The sequence below is a fragment of the Sus scrofa genome, chromosome 1 (genome assembly GCF_000003025.6).
Source record: "Sus scrofa isolate TJ Tabasco breed Duroc chromosome 1, Sscrofa11.1, whole genome shotgun sequence".
Classification (NCBI taxonomy): domain Eukaryota; kingdom Metazoa; phylum Chordata; class Mammalia; order Artiodactyla; family Suidae; genus Sus; species Sus scrofa.
Window position 1 is genome coordinate 261,521,478 of NC_010443.5, and position 20,764 is coordinate 261,542,241.

The following is a 20,764-nucleotide window of genomic DNA, read 5'->3' on the forward strand; positions in this document are numbered from 1 at the left end:
TATCTTTAAGCAAAGAAAAGGAAGAGAAAGAGAAGGAGGAAGAGGAGGAAAGGAGGTATTCTTATTTACTAGTCACAAGCACTGGGGTTAAGTACCGGACTTTTATTCTCTCATTGAATCCTTACAACCACGTTCAAGAGTGGGTGCTATCATCACCTCCATTTCACAAATAAAGAAAGTCGGGGGTGAGAGAGAAGGAAACTATGTTTTTAGCCATTCAACCAATAGGAGGGGCCACACCAGGGCATCACCTCCTCGATGCACATCTGCCAAGTCCCTGCTCCATCTGCCGGGGCCCAGGGCTAAAGACGGAGATCAGACCCATCCTACCCCTTGAGAACTTCCCATCCCTGACAGGTGGTCAGCCTGCCGCACACTCCTCAGCCGCACAACCCCTCAGACTACACCTTCTAGAAAGACCGATTCAGAACACCAGTGTCCAGTTTGGTTACTTGGCTGGGAAGATTCCTTTTAAGCAGGGGGGAGAAAAAGTAGCAATATTAAAAATTAACGTCGAATTAAAAATTAAAATGCTCTATTTCCCAGCTGTTAATTATTAAATTCCACTGGCAATTCCAACATGTCAGCAACCCTGACTAGGAAGCCATATGACAGGCTGAAAACACTGGCCGTGGGCAGGAGGAGGAGGTGGGAGGATGATTGAGATCAGCTTCCTGGATGAACCTCTGCTCAAACCCCACCCCCACCCCGGCCCACAGAAAAAGAAGAAGTAACAGCAGGCAGGCCAAGTATGTGTAAGAGCAAAAGCTGCCCAACGTCATCAAGAGAGGGCTCGAAAAGGAGGGAAAAGTCCAGGAAACACTGGAAACTGCTCAGTTTTTTAAGCCGGGCACCCACTGCGTTACTTCGGCATGTGGGGTTCCACCAGTGCAAACCAAAGACTTCCACAAAATAAAAGGGTCTCCAAAATCCAAACGCACCACCTACCTAGGTAGTTGGTAGCTTTTCAATTTTATGTACTTATTTATGAGTACACTGTGGTCCTGAAGGGCTGGGCAGAGGAAGTGTTAAAATTCTATGAATCATACAGCAGGTGGAAAAAAATGAGGAATGCAACAATGTGTTACTTACTGGATTCCTTCCAGGCAGCAGGACGTACACAGTGATCCAGCAAAGAGCTAATGATGCCATGGACAAGGGTGATGGAGAGAGGGAGATGACGTGGGAAGAATGAACAGAACATGTAGATGAATTAGACTGTGGACTGGATGAAGGAAGGATGAACAGTGAATCATGGAGGTCTCCTGACTCTTGCTTGAGATGGGAAATGAGAAGAATGAGGGTGGGGTGGAATCAAAAACTCCCTCTGGGAGTTCCCGTCATGGCTCAGTGGGAACAAATCTGACTAGCATCCATGAGGATGCAGGTTCGACCCCTGGCCTTGCTCAGTGGGTTAAGGATCTGGCGTTACCGTGAGCTGTGGTGTAGGTCACAGACACGGCTTGGATCTGGTGTTGCTGTGGCTACAGTGCAGGCCGGCAGCTAGAGCTCCAATTCAACCCCTAGCCTGGGAAACTCCCTATGCCTCAGGTACGGCCTAAAAAGACAAAAAACAAAAAAACAAACAAAAAAACCCAAACTCCATCTGGGTCATGCGAGACCTGCAGTGATGTCAGGCAAGAGTTAGACACAACTGGGGCTCAGAGAAAACCTTTGGGCTAAAGATATAAATGCAGTAGTCATTGTCCCATGAATGGTATCTAATGCCACAGAAATGGATGAAGACAGTGTATAAAGAAAAGAGATGAGGATAATGGACTCAACCTCCAGAAACTCTAACACTTCCTGGCTGAGAAGAGGGAGGGGCCCCAATCAAGGAGACTGACAAGGGAGCTGGAGAAGTCGGAGGAAAACTAAGAGGATGTGGTGCTACAGAGGCTGAGAGATCTTGATGTAAAAATGTATACAGAATACACTTAATATGTTTCAGGTAGAATACAGAGGACACATTTCTATAAATATATCTATAATATATTTCTATAAATATATTAATTCAGTGGCTCATCTTTCCTGCATTTATGCAAGCAATTTACTTTGGTGCCCTGAGAAGGCTTAGATTTAGTGCTACTACATATCAATATTCTTTAAATATCTGCTCAGCATTCATTTGGAGGAGAAACTGAGCCATGCATGGGGGAAAGTGGAAAGAGTGACAGTGGGTGGCTGTGGTCTTTCACCTCTGACCCCAGTGATTCAGCCCTGGCTCCACCTCTCAAGTCCCACTCAGTAAAGCACAAGTACCACGGTCAGTGTGCCACTCTCTCTTGAAGGGAGCTTGGTGACTGTCTCTAGCTGATCTATCTGGCCCCTGGGGAGTCTCACACCTCCCCACATGCACACACATCTAAGGGGCTTATCAAAGCTCTGGTGGGAGTTCCCGTCATGGCACAGCAGACATGAATCCAACTAGTATCCATGAGGTCGCCAGTTCGATCCCTGGCCTCACTCAGTGGGTTGGGGATCCTGCGTTGCTGTGGCTGTGGTGTAGGCCAGCTGCTGCAGCTCCGATTAGACCCCTAGCCTGGGAACTTCCATATGCTGCAGGTGTGCCCCCTCAAAAGAAAAAAAAAAGGTATAGCGCTTCCACATTCTTCCACTTCCAGGAGTAGCTTAGCATTCCATAGATGGCTACCCTGTGCCCAGCTCCTCAAATAACACATGGGGAGGCCAAAATTCCCATTCTTTCACACTGACATGGACCTCCCATCCTAAAACAGTAAGAAACTTGCCAGAACATACTCAGTCCTTCCAGAGTCCAAGACCCCTCATGCTGGAATAGATGCTATTCTCCTCGGATCCTCCTCCTACCTCTACTGCTGCTCCCACTCCGTTTCAGACTTCTTTTCCTCCCTCCCCTGACCCTTTAAGTGCTGATGTCAGATAAGACTTGGCTCTACTCCTCGCCTGAACTCTGATGGCTCCTCTTCCAATGTCTCTACCACATATCTTCTGCCAGCTTAAAGGCCCTGCTGTACACTGACGATTATGTCCCCCCAAATTCGTGTGTTGAAACCCAACCTCAAGGGGTGGGGCATTGGGGTGATTAGATCCTGAGGGTGGAACCCTCAGGAATGGGATGGGTGCCCTTAGAAAAGAAGCCCTGGAGAGCTCCCTCTCCCCTTCCATGGCCTAAGAACACAATGAGAAGACGGGCATGTATAAACTAGAAAGTGGGTTCTCACCAGACACCACATCTGCTGGTGCCTTGATCTTGGACTTCCCAGCCTCCAGAACTGTACAAAATACATTTTTGTTGTTTATAAGCCACCCCGTCTATGGTATTCTGTTACAGTAGTCTGACGGTCTAAGATAGGCTCTCCATGAACTCTATCCAAATGCCCCACAGGTACCTGAATCCACCTACATCCTTAATCAAGCTCATCACCTCCCCTATTCCTAGACCTGTATCTCCTCCTCCAGTCCCTTTCCTGGTCAACGGCACCAGCATGCACCAGTCTCTCAGGCCTCCCAGTCATCCCGGACAGCCCCCACCTCCTCACTCCCTTCCACATCCTTCCAAGTCAGGTTAATCACACCGCCTTACCAATCTTGGCAAATGCTAGTTTCACATCTAGTGCCCCTATAGGACTGTAAACTTCTTGAATATAAGTGTATTGATTAATTTCTCCTGTCTGTCTCCTGTGCCTAACACAATGTCTAGTACTGTGACTCATAGTGAAATATATCCTACGTCACAAACACATGCACACACACATATGGAAGCAAAAATGCCACTAAACAATACTTATCCTTACTTCATGAGATGCCTTCTGATTTCCTATTTGGTTTCAATTTTTGACCCTTAAGCCAGTTTCTAAACACATTAATGGATCAAATGATAGTCTGACACACATGGGCTAGCATATCATAGGTGTTTTAATGAACATTGTTGTATGCTTGCTTAGAGTGTGTGCATGGCCTTGTAAGGTTTTTTAATCATCACTGCCATTTTATTTTATTTTTATTTTTTTAGGGCCACAGGTGCAGCCTATGGAAGTTCCCAGTCTAGGGGTTGAATCGGAGCTGTAATTGCCAGTCTACACCACAGCCACAGCAACACCAGATCTGAGCCTCGTCTTTGACCTACACCACAGCTTGCACCAATGCCAGATCCTTAACCCACTGAGTGGGGCTGGGGATAGAATGGATACTAGTTGGGTTTGTTTCCACTGAACCACAATGGGAACTCGCGTCATTGCCATTTTACAGAGGAGTTAACCGAACCTAAGAATTTTCTTTATCTGATTCTAGATTCTGTGGCTTTCCACAGCACCCCATGGGCTATAGGACCTCTCCTAGCCCCAGTATTTTTTTGCTTTTTAGGGCTGCACCCGCAGCATATGGAGGTTCCCAGGCTAGGGGTCAAACTGGAGCTACAGCTGCCGGCCTACCACAGCAACGCCAGATCCGAGCCACGTCTGCAACCTACACCACCGCTCATGGCAACGCGGGATCCTTAGCCCACTGAGTGAGGCCAGGGATCCAACGTGAAACCTCACGGTTCCTAGTTGGACTCATTTCCGCTGTGCCACCACGGGAACTGCTAGCCCCAGTATTTTGTGATTCATCTGTTGCCATTGGCTAATTGCTGTCAGAATCACTATGTTGTTGCGCAAACATTTGAGTCAAAACATCCAGACTCCCCACCTCCCGGGATGCCACGCCAGTCACTCACACACACACACACACACACACAATCCGGACCCTGTTTTAAGGGTCTAATAGATGCTAAAACTCTGTCTCCCCTGTCGGGAATGTTCTCATGGCCCTGTTGCCTACACAGCCCCTGCCACCTCCTGCTGAGCTGTGGATTTACTGAAATAGGGCAACGCTTCTTTTCTTACTCAGGATTAAACCAGTCCACTAGCGGAAGCTCTCCTCTGTTGTCTTCTTTTCTTTGTTCCTTTTCGTTGCCTATAGCGTCTTCTTCTTCGTGGTAACTGTGAGTCCTACGTACAAACGGAAAACAAGCTGAGGAAGGCAGGGAGGGTGACCCATGTGCCAGAATGAGAGTGAGGATCTTGTGAAAACAGATTCCAAGGCAGAGAACACGTGCGCCAAGCAAATGTCTACAGAAGGCTTGTGATACTAAACATTTATTCGTAAAGACGTCCGTCTGATGAAAAGGTTCAGTGCTCCCCTTTTTCATCATCCTTCCAGACCAGCACAGTTAGCAATGTAATGACCCAGCAATTCTCAGGTTCTGTCAGGAGCAGGGAAACCTGATAAAACAGTCCTTATCAGCGTATGTAAGCTCATGACAGCCTTTCCTGCAGCCTCAACTTCAGCCTGAGCCTCACTTACTCCCACATCAAATGGGAAAAAACAAAACCTTGAAAACCAAACTTAATGCCCATCCCCACCACGCAACAGAGTCCTTGCATGATTCCAATATGCCAGAAGGACGAGGCGACTGAGAAGGTCATGGCTGTGAAACCATTTTATTTGGACTCTACAGCCTTGAGCAGATACACAGATGGCCGTTTCCCAGTCTTACCCATTGTTAAACCAGCTCGGAAACCACCAGCCCCTCTGAGCACTGCTGCCAACTTCTGGGTTTCTAAGAAATGAAAAAGATGACAAACATTTTTTAGAAAATGAGGCAGTCCCAAACTGGGGCAGGGGGTGGGGGGTGTTCCAAACTCTTTTTATGGCAGATCACTTAAAATCATTTTTTAAAAAATCACTAATTCGTAAAATGAACAGAAATGAAGCTGCTCCAGCTGAATGACAGAGGATGGACCCGACACTCCCCAGATCTCCCCTCCCTTGGGTGGCCCCCGGCACTCAGCTGGTCCAGGGAGCCCTCGCAGGGAGAGAAGGGGAGAAGAAGAATGACAAGGGGGAGGGCACTAATCCATAAATCCAAGTCCTGGATCTGCCCCTTTCCAGTTGTGTAACCCTGATAGGACATTTTTCCTCTCTGAATCACCATTGCCTCCTCTGGAAAGTTAGAGAACAATGACAGCACCAAACCTACCATGAAGATGGATGGCTTCGAAGACTAAACAAAGTAGCCTACGTAAAAGAGCTTTATAAGCTGAAAATTACTGTAGTAAGTTGTAGTCTTAAAAAAGAAAAGCCCACATTTCCAAGAATGATCTCTTGCTAAATGAGGAGAACTGGAGTTGCTACAAAGGTCAGCAGTGACAGATTCAGGAAACCTGAGGGTTTCTAAACCCGAAGCTCAGCAAACTGTAATCAGAAGCCGTTTTTCTCCACACACATGCTCAGATGTCCACACTCACTGTGAGAGTCTCTCCAAGGCGTGGACCGTCTAGAGGAGGGACAAGAGGGGGAAAGCCAGGAGCTGCCATGCCCTTTGGTTGGACAAATGAGGTGGTGAGGCAGGAATAGGCATAGTAGTAAGAAACTTACTTTATTTTATTTATTATTTTTTTTTTTTTTGTTTTTTTAGGGCCGCACCCGTGGCATATGGAGGTTCCCAGGCTAGGGGTCTAATTGGAGCTGTAGCTGCCGGCCTATGCCACAGCCACAGCAACTTGGAATCTGAGCCGCCTCTGTGACCTACACCACAGGTCACAGCAGCACCAGATCCTTAACCCACTGAGCAAGGCCAGGGATCGAAGATGCATCCTCATGGATACTAGTCAGATTTGTTTGCACTGCACCACAACTGGAAGTCCAAGAAACTTAAAGTCCATCTACTTTCAGGAAGTGCTTGAAATGGCTTATGAAGAAAGTGTGGTTACGATAAATAGGAAAACAATACAAGAATCAAAACAAAACAAAACGAAACAGAGAAACATTTTAGTCACTCGGGTGTTTTCACATGACTTTGGTCATCCCAGCCACTCTGTGAGAACAAAATCTTTAACTTTATTTTTACTTCATAGCTAAGATATTGGCAAAATGAGTTTGAGCAAATTGCCAAGATCCCATGGCATCTAACAAAAGCCAGGATTTAACACCAGGGGATAAATCATATCAGATGAAGGCTACTATAAATCAGCTATACTTTAATAAGAAAAAATGTTTTAAAAAAAATGAAGGCCAAGGAAAATGCAAGCATTTAAGCACAATACTTTGCTCTAAGCTTCCTAGCAACCAAGTCGAAGATAGGAAAAAAAAAAAAGAAAAATGAAGGCTTAGAGTCCTTAATCACCAGTAATAGTAATAATAATAAATAATAATAATACACACACTAGTTTATCAGGACACCCAGCCTTTCTTCCTAATCCTTTGTCTTGGCAAAATTTCTGGCAAGGGTCTTTATACCACATGTAGTAGGTAGCATAATGGATAATATCTACTCTGATTCTTTTTTATGAGCAAGGCAGGAATGTTCTCCAAACAACATCACTTAAAGAGATAGATACTTGATGAGAAGCAAAGGAAAAACACAACTCATGCTCTAGAAAGGCAAGTCTAGGGGCTGGAGAAGTACAGCTCAGACCCCTGGAACCCCATCCCTCTCCTCCACCTAGGACCACAAGTGCGTCACCACCTGCCATGTTAAGAATGGACTGTAGGGCCACCAGGGTCACATGGAAGGTGACCTAGAGATATTTGGAATTCAAAGCACTTACTTTGACTGGTATATCCAGAACAAAGAACCTTCTGGGCTAAAAGCAAATGGAAATAAAAACATATCATGTTACTTGGAATGCAGAGAAAAGCTATTTTGCAATCATTATCATTGAAACCCTAGGCTGAGCTGAGAGCCTGGGTTGTGGCTACTCCCAGGTTTCCACCTTCGAGATCGAAAAAATGATATCACGGGACTCTCGTCATTTCAGAATTACTCAGATCAAACGGTGGGAGGGAGGTCTCTGGAAAATATCAAATCTTAGTTTAAAGAAAAAAAAAATAGATGGCAGCTCTTATTGTCCAAGGTGGCTTTGCTGAGGGAGAGAGGCTCCAGAGATGGGTCCCAGGAAGACCACAGCCCACCCATCCCTCACCCAGGATTTATCTTCCTCCAGAAAAACAGGTCTTGCCTCGCTGGCTCAGAGCTGTCTACAGAGTAGCCTCAAAGGGCACTTCTAGGAGTTCCTGCTGTGGCATAGTGGGTTAAGAATCTGACTGCAGGAGTTCCCATCATGGCTCAGTGGTTAACGAATCCAACTAAGAACCATGAGGTTGCGGGTTCAATCCCTGGCCTCGCTCAGCGGGTTAAGGATCCAGCGTTGCCGTGAGCTGTGGTGTAGGTCACAGACAAGGCTTGGATCCTGTGTTGCTGTGGCTGTGGTTTAGGCCGGCGTCTACAGCTCTGATTCGACACCTAGCCTGGGAACCTCCATATGCCGCACCTAGAAAAGGCAAAAAGACAAAAAAAAAAAAAAAAAAAAAAAAAAAAGAAAAGAAAGAAAGAAAGGCAGAAAAAGAATCTGACTGCCGTGGCTTGGGTCGCTGTAGATGCACAGGTATGATCCCTGGCCCAGCACAGTGGGTTAAAAGATGTGGTGTTGCCGCAACTGCAGCTCAGGTTGCACCTGTGGCTTGGATTCAATCCCTGACCCAGGAATTTCCTTCTTTCTTTCTTTCTTTCTTCCTTCCTTCGTGGAATTTCTATATGCCATGGGTGTGGCCATTAAAAAAAAAAAAAAAAAAGGTACTTCTTAAGCTAACAAAAGCAGTGAGACCATCCTACAAGACGGGATCAGTAAATATATGACGACTCTAGCAGACCGCCTCCATTCATTCAACAAATACCTGCTGAGCATGCGTTACATGTCAAGTGCCAGACATACAGTGTTGACTGAAACAGACACCATGTGTCTGTGGTGTAGAGAAGCTGGCAGGGAGGGTGGACCCTATTTTGATAAACACATCATTATAGGACTTCAAAACTCCAAGAAAGCATAGGAGCACTTAACAGGAAGACCTCGAAGGCTCCCCAGGGGAGGGGATGATGTTTTAGCTGAGTTCTGAAGGATACATAGGAGGCCCAGTGAAGAGGGATTAGCAAGAGTGTGCCTAACAGAGAGAAAAACATGCAAAGGCCCCAAGAAAGGAAGGTCGCATATTTATTTATTTATTCATTTATCTTTTGGGGTTGCACCTGCGGCATGTGGAAGTTCCCAGGCTAGGGGTTGAATTGGAGCTACAGCTGCTAGCCTACACCACAGCCACAGCAATGCCAGATCTGAGCTGTGTCTGTGACCTACACCACAACTCACGGCAATGCCGGATCCTTAACTCACTGAGTGAGTCCAGGGATGGAACCTGCATCCTCATGGATACTAGTCAGATTCGTTTCCACTGCGCCACATCGGAAACGCCTGCCCTCATCTCTTAAAACAGAAACAAAAAACCACTAACCACTAATATTTGTTTGAGATTCTGCCAAAGCCCCGATCTCCTCCCTCTGCCTTCTGCCCCAGCTGGGAGTCCACATCTCCTGGTAGGAATGAAATACATGCCTTCCTACCACCTATGGTTTCCCCTCTAAGCTCAGTACCCATGGACCCAGCTCTAAAGTCCCTTGTTTCTAAATCTGTCTATTGATCTGATAATATTCATAATAGCTAATAGTTGGCTGGGGACCTTTCTAAGCAACTGACATGTATTAGCTCATTAAATTCTAATAACAGTCAATGAAGGAGGTTCTATTCCTCCTCAGAGGGACAGAGGCAATAAATTATTTTGCCCAAGGTCATACTGCTAAGGGAAGAAACAGTATTTGAACCTGGGGAATCTGACTTCAGATCCTACAAGAGGGGGAAGGGAAAGGGGCAAGAGGAGGGGGAGGGCCCGTGCCACCCAGCACTCAGGAGCCCCACCCTCCTGCCGAGGCACTCAGGGCATCAATTTATAGATTTGGATTTGCCACCTCGTCCCATCTTTTTAGTAACCCCTCCCTCTTCCTCATCTCACCCTCCTTTCCCAGAAGCCTTCAACACCTCAGGTCACAGCAACAACCACCCTGAAGTGTACGGCATTTAACACATATTCATCCTTCAAGGCACAGCTCGGATGCCATCTCTTCTGAGCCTTCTTTGGTATGAACCTAGCACAATGCCTGGCATACAGTAGGTGCTCAATAAATATTTCTAAATGAGGGAGTTCCCGTCGTGGCGCAGTGCTTAACGAATCTGACTAGGAACCATGAGGTTGCAGGTTCGGTCCCTGCCCTTGCTCAGTGGGTTAACGATCTGGCGTTGCCGTGAGCTGTGGTGAAGGTTGCAGACGCGGCTCAGATCCTGCGTTGCTGTGGCTCTGGCATAGGCTGGTGGCTGCGGCTCCAATTAGACCCCTAGCCTGGGAACCTCCATATGCCTCGGGAGCAGCCCAAGAAGTAGCAAAAAGACCCCCCCCCAAAAAAATAAATGCAAAACATAGATCCATCTCCAAGCCAAACATAATCTTGCCCTCCCTGAACTCTCACGTTCCTTTGCTCTCTCTCTCTGACATCCTCCTTCTAGCCTGTGTTGTTGGGCTTTCATGGGTACCTCTGCCTGCTCCATCTACAGCATAACCCCTTGAGGGTAGGGATTCTCCTTGGCGCACACTGTACCCCTCGCAGCATTTGGCATGAACAACCAGCTCCAGAAGGAGCCCCAGATGATGAATCAGAAGATCTGAGTTCTAATTAGAAGTTAGACATAAGTTCACTGTTAAGGCATTTCACCTACTTGTCCATCGCCTGAACAATGGAAACCTTGACTAAAGGAAGGGTTACCCAGGTTACCCAAGTCAGACAGCCCTGGACCTAAATCTTCCTAAAAATGTGACCTTGAACGTTCACATTTAATATTGTGGAAACTCAGTATTCCTCATCTAGAAATGTGGACTAACACTGACCTTCCAGGGCTGTTTTAAAAACAGGAGGGAATGAACAGTGGAGTTCCTGGCACAAGCAAACACTCAATAACTAGTAGCCGCTAACATCAAAATCACCATCACCATCATTACTTTATTATAGCTCTTAAAGTTTCTTCCACCTCTAAAATTCTAAGCTTGTGGCTCAGTGGCTTAAGAACCCAACTAGCATCCATGAGAATGTGGGTTCAATTCCTGGCCTCACTCAGTGGATTAAGGATCCAGTGTTTGCCATGAGCTGTGGTGTAGGTCACAGACGGGGCTTGGATCTGGCGTGGCTATGGCTGTGGTGTAGGCAGCTCTGATTCCACCCCTAGCCCAGGCATTTCCATAGGCCACAGGTCTGGCCCTAAAAAGAAAAAATAAATAAATAAAATTCTAAGATTTTTTTTTTTTTTTTCATCTAGCCTTTAACCAAATGCTGTCCTGGATGACATTCTTAAACAGCTGTATGTGTTTGATGGAGTTATTTTGTAAATCTCTTTTTTTTTTTTTTCAAGGGCCTTACCTACAGCACATGGAAGTTCCCAGGCTAGGGGTCAAATCAGAGCTGAAGCTGCCAGCCTACACCACAGCCACAGCAACACCGGATACCTGACCCACTGAGCGAGGCCAGGGATCGAACCTGAATCCTCATGGATACTAGTTGGATTTGTTACCACTAAGCCACAACAGGAACTCCTGTAATCCTCTTTAGCTACAGTGCTACCCACCTGTCTAAGGTTAGTGCCCTCAGCTCACCTCAGACCAATTCACAAGGTGGCAAAGAATCTCCTGCCTTTTAAACCCCTTGCAGATGTTCAAATAGATTCCTCACATTGAAGAATGATGTGGCTGCAGTCTGGGTGCCAGACTACGGCCCTGAAGAGCAGCCAGAATCTGCTCCAGTTACTGTGAAGAGAGAGTGTGCCCAGCACTGCAAAACAACCCTCTTTATGGGAGGCCAGCACCAATATGCACTTCTGGGCCTTTGGCTTCTGTGTTTTAATTTTGTGAAGTACCCAAAATATGGAAGTATAACTCTGGCTGCAATTCAAAACAATCAAGAGTTCAGAGCTTGAAGGTTGCCTACACAAGCATCTCAACTCAGGTCAGGAACCCCATGGGGAACTTGCTCTTCTGTTAGATTCTTTCAGCCCCTAGAATTTTTTCTTTTTCTTTTTCTTTTTTCTTTGTAGGGCCAAACCTGTGGCATACGGAAATTCCCAGGCTAGGGGTAGAATCCGAGCTACAGCTGCCAGCTTACACCACAGCCATAGCAACTCCAGATCCTAGCCATGTCTGCAATCTACACCACAGCTCATGGCAACACTGGATCCTTAACCCACTGAGCGAGGCGCGGGATTGAACCCGAAACCTCCTAGTTCCTAGTTGGATTCATTTCCCCTGCACCACAACGGGAACTCCTAGAACTCTTCCTTCTATTTGCCAAAATCTCCTGTCCTATGCTGCCCTCCGGACAGATGGTGATAGTGGTGGTGGTGATGGCAGCCAGCGCTTACTAAGTACGTTGCCCTTAGTGCTTTATTCACAACTTATTTTATCCAACAACCCTATGAAGCAGGTACTACTATCATCCCCATTTTTAAAGATAGGGAAACTTGCCCAAAGTCACAGAGGAGGGAAGTGGTGGCACAGGACCAGCCCCAGGCAGCCTAGCTCCAGCCTCCACTGAGAATATCTCCTCAGTCCTCAAGTACCTAAGGGAGCCCCAGGGTCTCTGCATCCAATGCTGTCATCTTTTCTTCAGAGGAAGTACCACAGTTTCCTCAATTCGAAAGGCCTGGTTTGTAGACCATTTGTTCACTCTCTAGCTCGTCTTGTTTTTCTTAAAATGAGTTCTTCAGAATGAGAGGGAATAACTGTTCCAGAAGTGGTTAGATCTATGAAGCATCCAAAGGAATGATAGCTTCTTATTCTAGGGAATCCACCTCCTCCTTTTTTTTTTTTTTTTTTTTTTTGGCTGCACCTGCAGCATGCAGAAATTCCTGGGCCAGGGATCAAAGCCAAGCCATAGCAGTCACCTGAGCTGCTGTAGGGACAAGGCTGAATTCTTGACCCACTGAGCTAAGAGAGAACTCCCTAGAGAATCCTCCTTCTACTGATGGACCTGAAGATGCAGTTCCTTTCTAAGTGGCCAAAATGGTCCTGCTGGCTCATCAAGTCTTAGAATTTAAGAGACATTCTAACGTTAATCCAGGCCATCATCCTGAACTTGAGGGGCTACTAAAACACTACCCATCAAAATATCCATGGTGATGAGATAGCTCTCCAGGCCAAGTTGTTTTTTGGTTTTTTGTTTGTTTGTTGTCTTTTTTCCTTTTAGGGCCACACCTGTGGCATATGGAGGTTCCCAGACTAGGGGTCCAAGTGGAGCTGTAGCTGCCGGCCTACACCAAAGCCACAGCAACACCAGATCCAAGCTGCGTCTGCAATCTACACCACAGCTTACTTCAACACCCGATCCTTAAGCCACTGAGCAAGGCCAGGGATTGAACCCACAACCTCGGGGTTCCTAGTCAGATTCATTTTCCGCTGCACCACGACGGGAATGCCTTCAGGCCAAGTTGTAAGGTGGCCTTTTTGAAAGAAAGGCCAAGCGGTATCAATGCCTCTTAAGTCAAAGCCATCATGCATTTTTGTAGCTGCTTGCAGACATTTCTTTCTGTCAGAAGCGTCTCCAGCTGGAATCTCCAAGGCGTCGTAGTTTCCAAAAGCAAAGAAGCAGCTCAAATATTTGGGGTGAATCCACTGATGAATTTGAAAACTCAGAAATGTTTAATTCATTTTGCTTTCCAGAGTTAAAAAAAAAAAAGACAAAACACCCAAAAGTTTAGCCAGGCACAAATGAATCACCAGCGACTCAGTGTGTTTTGCAGCAAAAGTCAACAACTTGAGTTGTTCCTTTAAACTCTGCAAATATTTTAGGATTGCAAAAATCAGGGTGTATTTCTCATGGAATTCCTGTCTGAAAGTTCTCAAGGTAACTTCCATATCTGGTCATATAAATAATTTAATATTATATCTTGGTCTTAACATGACCTTATTATTTCTGGCTCTAGCCTACCCAGAACTGCAGAGGTATAAAAATCAGGACAATGGCAACATGGCAGGAAGGAAGATAATTAATTAGCTGGAAGGTACTTGAAGATCTAATGACTTTAAAGACGGTATTTAAGGGCTCAGGGATACAGGAAGGGTAGAATATTTTCTTTCTTTCTTTGCTTTTTAGGGCCGCAAGTGTGGGATATGGAAGTTCCCAGGCTAGGGGTCAAACTGGAGCTGAAGCCACCAGCCTACGCCACAGCCACAGCAATGCCAGATCCGAACTGCATCTGCAACCTACACCACAGGTCACGGCAATGCCGGATCCTTAAGCCAAAGAGCAAGGCCAGGGATCAAACCCACCTCCTCTTGGATCCTAATTGGGTTTGCTGCCCCTGAGCCACAACGGCAACTCTCTGGAATGCTTTCTTTACGGTGTCAGTGAATCCTACTTTTAATGCAAGCTGGTGACTTGGCTGATAACTAGGAGATTAGAGGAGACTTTCATCAACATCATTTCATCATGTTTCATAATTACCTGTTGATGTATTCCCAAAACACAACCATTACAGTTGAGACAAGCAGCATTGACAGAACCACTCTTCCTTTGACATTCATTATTTTCTCCTGGGAAAAGAAAAGGAGAAGGGAAAATTAGATTAAATACACCCAGAGTGGAATATGGTTTTTTAAGAAGTGCTTATACCAATATCTTTTCTAAAAGGAAAAGTTGATGAATAGTCAACGAGCGCTAAGGAGTGCGTTCTACCTTAATTTGCATAGGCCTACACTGGCAAATTAGCCAAGTCAATGAACTGACAGGGCCGTCTGGGTTGGGAAGGATACTAAGGCCATTTTGAGGCTCAAAGGGGAAGCATCCTGACTGATCCCAAGGTCCACCGAGATGTGGGAGAGTGACGGGTTTAGTTAATGGTCCCTAAGGGCTCCAGCCGCCCCCAACTCAGATGCCCCACCTCGCATCACAGACTAGAGGAAGCATCCGTTTCCTAGGTCTACTGTCCCTGATATACTGACTATGTACCTTATCCTCAAAGAAAAATATACCCTGGTCCTTTATTTAATTTCATTTAAATTTTAGGGCCACACTCACAGCATATAGAGATTCCCAGGCTAGGGGTCGAATCAGAGCTGTAGCCACTAGCCTATGCCACAGCCACAGCCACACTAAGTCCACGCCTTGTCTGCGAACTACACCACAACTCACGGACAGCAACGCCAGATCCTTAACCCACTGATTGAGGCCAGGGATCAAACCTTCGTCCTCATGGATGCTAGTCAGATTCATTTCAGCTGAGCCACAATGGGAACTCTCACCCTGGTCCTTTATAATCTAGGCTCTGCCACTTCCCACCCAGCTTTTCCCCAATGCACCCACACAAGTGGCAAACAGTCGGTACATTCGTATTTCTTGATCGCTGCATGAAATTGTAGTTGAAGAGGGAAGGGATGCTGGGTGGAATAACAGGTTGCGGAGTACTTTAATTTGGGTGGAGATAGAAAGATATTTATTGTAAATGGAAAGGACAAGAAAAGTGTGGCAGCTAGCCACATATCAGCAATACTCATAAACAAAGAATGTAACAAAAGATAAAGTAGGGCATTACATAATAACAAAGGGATCAATACCAGAGGAAGACATAACATTGGTTAACATATATGCACACGATATCAGAGCACCTACATCTAGAACGCAAATATTAACAGACATAAAAGGAAAACTTGACAATAACATAATACTAGTAGAGGACTGATTCCCAACATTTTGTGGGTTTTTTGTTTTTTTTTTTTTTTGGTCTTTTGTCTTTTTAGGGCCGCTCCCGCGGCATATGGAGGTTCCCAGGCTAGGGGTCGAATCGGAGCTGTAGCCACCGGCCTACACCAGAGCCACAGCAACGCGGGATCCAAGCCTCATTGGCTACCTACACCACAGCTCACGGCAACACCGGATCCTTAACCCACTGAGCAAGGGCAGGAATTGAACCTGCAACCTCATGGTTCCTAGTCGGATTCGTTTCCACTGTGCCGTGACGGGAACGCCAACATTTTGTGTTTTAGATGTCATAGTTTACATCTTCACAGCTATCCTTCAACTATATAATTTAGTCTTTTAACATCTGTACTAGTTTATTTAAGTGTTTGATGCAACACCTTCACTATATATTTGACTTTTCTAGTCTTATTATTTCCTTTCTGTATTTTCTCATATCTTGTTACAGTTTTTTCTTTTTCATTTAATGAAGACACAAACATTTCTTGCAAGTCAGTGTAGTAGTTGGAAACTCAGTTTTTCCTTCTGGGAAACTCTTTAGTCACCCTTCAATTTGGGGAGATGACTTTAGAGCTTCCCAAGGGATGAAGATAGGATGGGAAAGGATGACAAGGGCCGTGAGAAGGGATGAGAATATTTTGGAAACAGCATCTATACCAGGCAGACAAGAGAAAGAGCTGCTCGTGTTTGAAAAAAACAAAAGCAAAAAACCTGGACAAGAAAAAAATAGTGACTGACACTGTCCCCCTTGAGTGGCTGGTGCTAGGCAGTCAGAAGGGGGGCAGAGGCAGTCAGAACCTGGAAAGGTATGGAAAGTAGGGTGGGGAATCCCAAAAAGCATCTAAAGCTGGAGAATCCCCTGATCCAACTTCACCTAGAGAGACCCATCTGGGTGCTGAGTGTGGAGAATGGAGAAAAGGACAAGGGCAGACCGTTCTCATGACCATAAAGAGGAGGTGGCCTGGCTCAAAGGGTGGCTTGATTCAAAATATACTTTGGGAGTTCCCGTCGTGGCGCAGTGGTTAACGAATCCGACTAGGAACCATGAGGTTGCGGGTTCGGTCCCTGCCCTTGCTCAGTGGGTTAAGGATCCAGCGTTGCCGTGAGCTGTGGTGTAGGTTGCAGACGCGGCTCGGATCCCGCGTTGCTGTGGCTCTGGCGTAGGCCGGTGGCTACAGCTCCGATTCAACTCCTAGCCTGGGAACCTCCATATGCCGCGGGAGCGGCCCAAGTAATAGCAACAACAACAACAACAACAACAACAACAAAAAAAAGACAAAAGACAAAAAGACAAAGAAAAATAAAATATATACTTTGACAAATACCATATGATATCACTTATAACTGGAATCTAATATCCAGCACAAATGACCATCTCCACAGAAAAGAAAATCATGGACTTGGAGAATAGACTTGTGGCTGCCCGACAGGAGAGGGAGGGAGTGGGAGGGATCGGGAGCTTGGGGTTATCAGATACAACTTAGATTTACAAGGAGATCCTGCTGAGTAGCATTGAGAACTATGTCTAGATACTCATATTGCAACGGAACAAAGGGTGGGGGGAAAATATACATGTAAGAATAACTTGATCCCCATGCTGTACAGCGGGAAAAAATTAAAAAAAAATATATATATATATACTTTGGAGAGAGAATTGATAGGACGTGGTTGGTAATTTTGTTATCAGAGATGAGACAAGGAAGACCCAAGATTTCTGCTTAAGCAGGGGGGTTGTAGTATTTTCTCAGATGGGCTGGAGGAGGAACAGGCTTGGAGGATAATAATCATGAATTCCCTTTTGGACGTGTGAATGTCGGGGAGTGTGCGAATACCTAAAAGGGGACAGGGAGACAAGTGGACATTCAAGTCTAAAGTTCATCAGAGAGATGTAGGCAGACCATGCAATCGGAGAAGTTGTTCATGGACCAAGGAACGTATCGGATCTGACGTGAAGGGAACGAATTTGATTACCCAGGAGAGAATGCAGAGAGAGAAAGAGGAAGAGGAGGATGCTGGGCTGAAGCTTTAGAGGTAGGATAGAGGAGGGCCCAGAAGGAGAGGACCAGAAGGTAGCAGAGACAGAAGAGTGGACACCTGGGAGCCAATGTCACTGCCTTTGTGAAGCCACTTCCCACCCCCACCCTGACCACGGCTGAAGCCCTTTTCTCTCCTCCGGCCCCCATCCCTCTATTCCTTTGCTGTACACATCGCCCTGGGAGTCGGCTCACCGGATAAGACCTGCATTTTGCTCTGCCTCCTCTACCTGCTTGTTTGAGCTTCCTGAGGGCAGGAGGGATGACTTCTTCGTCACCCCTGAATTCCCAGTGCCCCACAGAGAGCAGAGAAGGCCGTCAATAAATAATGAGTGGTTTGAGCTTCCTGAGGGCAGGAGGGATGACTTCTTGATCACCCCTGAATTCCCAGTGCCCCACAGAGAGCAGAGAAGGCCGTCAATAAATAATGTGTGGGAGTTCCCGTTGTGGCTCTGTGGTTAACGAATCTGACTAGGAAACATGAGGTTGTGGGTTCCATCCCTGGCCTTGCTCAGTGGCTTAAGGATCCGGCGTTGCCGTGAGCTGTGGTGTAGGTTGCAGACGCGGCTCAGATCCCGTGTGGCTCTGGCTCTGGCGTAGGCCTGCAGCTACGGCTCCAATTAGACCCTTAGCCTGGGAACCTCCATATGCCGCAGGACTGGCCCAAGAAATGGCAAAAAGACAAAAAAAAAAAAAAAAAAAAAAAAAATGACGTGTGAATGAAATGAGAATGGCACTGAGATGTGTCCTTTCAGGGGACGGGTTATTCTCCAAATATTTGCAGAGAGGGTTCTGAGGTGACTCCAGGCTTAGATCTCAGGTGCTCCATCACCTCTGTTGTGAAATCCAGTTAAAGAAGAGAAAGTATGGGATTATCAGCCATGTCACTCTATTCCTTCTTGCTTGGAAAGTGAGCTCTGTTTGGAAACCTCTGATTCAATCGCCACCTTTCGGATACAATCATGATAGGTGGTGTTCCAGAGACGGTGAGAAGATGGGGAGATGGAGCTTCTTTCCTGTGAGCACCTCAGGTCCTGGCACAAACAGCCCGGGGCCCAGGGCAAAGTTACGAAATGCACGGGGCTACATGCAGCTCGGCCCAGATGCTGGAAAAAGCCACTTGACTCCTACACCAACAGCATTAGCACTGAGTGCGAGGAAAGGCCTGGGTTTGGGAGCAGACAGATCGGGGTGGAGACTGTGGCCACTGTGGCCATGCCTCTCTGCCGTTGTCTTCACTCCCAGAGAAGTGTGGGTGGTGAGAGAGCTTGGGAAGGAGGTGGGGTCTGGAGACACCCACAGACTGGGTAACCCTGAACATGGAGCAGTTTCTCAGACCCTCATCCAACTCCAAGCTCTGAAAACCAAAAGCCTGTTTATAATTCAGTTGGCATCCAGGCCCTGACACGAGGCTATTTATAATCTTTATCACTTAGTGAGACTGTTTAAACATTTCTTTGCATAAATATTGATGTACATTGTTATGTGCTGTTGCTGCACTGGAGGCGTTACATAATATAGGATAAATATTCTGCATTTGAAAAATTCTAAATTCCAACATATCTGGCCTTAGGCATTCAGGAAAGGGATGGTGGACCTCTAATTGATCACATTAGATGGGTCTCCTCATCTTTAAAATGGGAATTAAAATGGTGATGACTGCAAGAGATGGTGTCCATAAAATATTTAGCATCATGCCCAGCATCATATAAAAGCTCAAAAACTGCTAGTTTGTATTACTGGTATCCATAAAACAGGCTGTTGGGAGGATCCAGTGAAGACAGCACAGCGCCTGGTACTTAGCAAGAGCTCAAAACGTATCGGAGGGAAAGGAATAAGCATTTTGGAATAAGAATGTGTTAAACAATAAAGTACAAATTGATGCAAATTAGGGCCTCTAAAGGTTTATCCATCTGTTCTATGCTGCAGACTGACTAAAAGCTCCTGGGAAATGCCACGCAACTTTGATTTTCTTTGATCAAGCCCAGGTCATCCAAAGCCTTGTCATCCCCACCTGCTGAGGATCAAACCCTGTGTAAGAAATGCGAAAGAGAGAAACACAAACTCCTGGCAGAGAACGGATCAGGGAGAAGCTGGTATAAAATCAGACACACCTCCTAATCCTTTCTCCAAAGGCAAGTGTTTTTCTGTTTGTTTTGGTTTCAGGGTTTGTTTGGGTTTTTTTGTTTTTTGGTTTCTTTTGGTCTTTTTAAGGCCACACTGGGAGTTCCCCTCCTAGCTCAGAGGTTAACAAACCTGACTTGTATCTGTGACCATTCAGGTTCGATCCCTGGACCCGCTCAATGGGTTAAGGATCCAGTGTTGCCATGGCTGTGGTGTAGGTCGCAGATGCGGCTTGGATCCAGCATTGCTGTTGCTGTGGCGTAGGCTGGTAACTACAGCTCTGATTCAACCCCTAGCCTGGGAACCTCCATATGCCAAGCATGTGGCACTTAAAAGATTAAAAAAAAAAAAAATTAAGGCCACACCCAAGGCATATGGAAGTTCCCAGGTTAGAGGTCAAACTGGAGCTATAGCTTCTGGCCTATGCCACAGCCACAGCAACGCCAGATTCAAGCTGAGTCTGTGACCTCCACCACAACTCATCACAACATCAGATCCTTAATCCGCTGAGTAGGGCCAGGGATTGAACCCTTGTCCTCACGGATACTAGTAGGGCTCATTACCACTGAGCCACAATGGGAACTCCTTTGTTTCATTTGTTTTTGATTTTTTTTTTTTTTTTTTTTGGTCTTTTCTAGGGCCGCATCCACGGCTTATGGAGGTTCCCAGGCAACGCCGCATCCTTAACTCACTGAACGAGGCCAGGGATCAAACCCGCCACATCACGGTTCCTAGTCGGATTCGTTAACCACTGAGCCATGACAGGAACTCCTGTTTTTTTAATTTCAGAAATTAGCATCAGAGACAACTCTTGAAGCCCCCCCCCCCTTTTCTTTTCCTCTGGACCGTAAACATGGCTTGAATCTGCTTACTTTTCGCTGTGGCCAGGCATCACTCTTAGAGACTTACAGTTGGAAGCCACCCAAATGAGCCAATATTGCCTCCTTTTGAAAAGCACTGGGAAGGG

At 46.2% G+C, this 20,764-nt stretch overlaps 1 protein-coding gene across 10 annotated transcripts in view; it reads right to left on the reverse strand.

The window, feature by feature from the left end:
* Positions 1 to 20,764, reverse strand: part of GGTA1P (glycoprotein, alpha-galactosyltransferase 1 pseudogene) — a 76,665-nt gene that overhangs the window by 10,174 nt on the left and 45,727 nt on the right. For 4 of the 10 annotated variants that reach the window (NM_213810.3, XM_005660399.3, XM_021081694.1 and 1 more), the window contains 4 exon segments: positions 4,866 to 4,970; positions 5,519 to 5,581; positions 7,572 to 7,607; positions 14,390 to 14,478. In NM_213810.3, coding sequence (NP_998975.1) covers positions 4,866 to 4,970; positions 5,519 to 5,581; positions 7,572 to 7,607; positions 14,390 to 14,469 — 284 coding nt within the window. In that variant the 5' untranslated portion in view covers positions 14,470 to 14,478. 10 annotated transcript variants of the gene reach the window in all.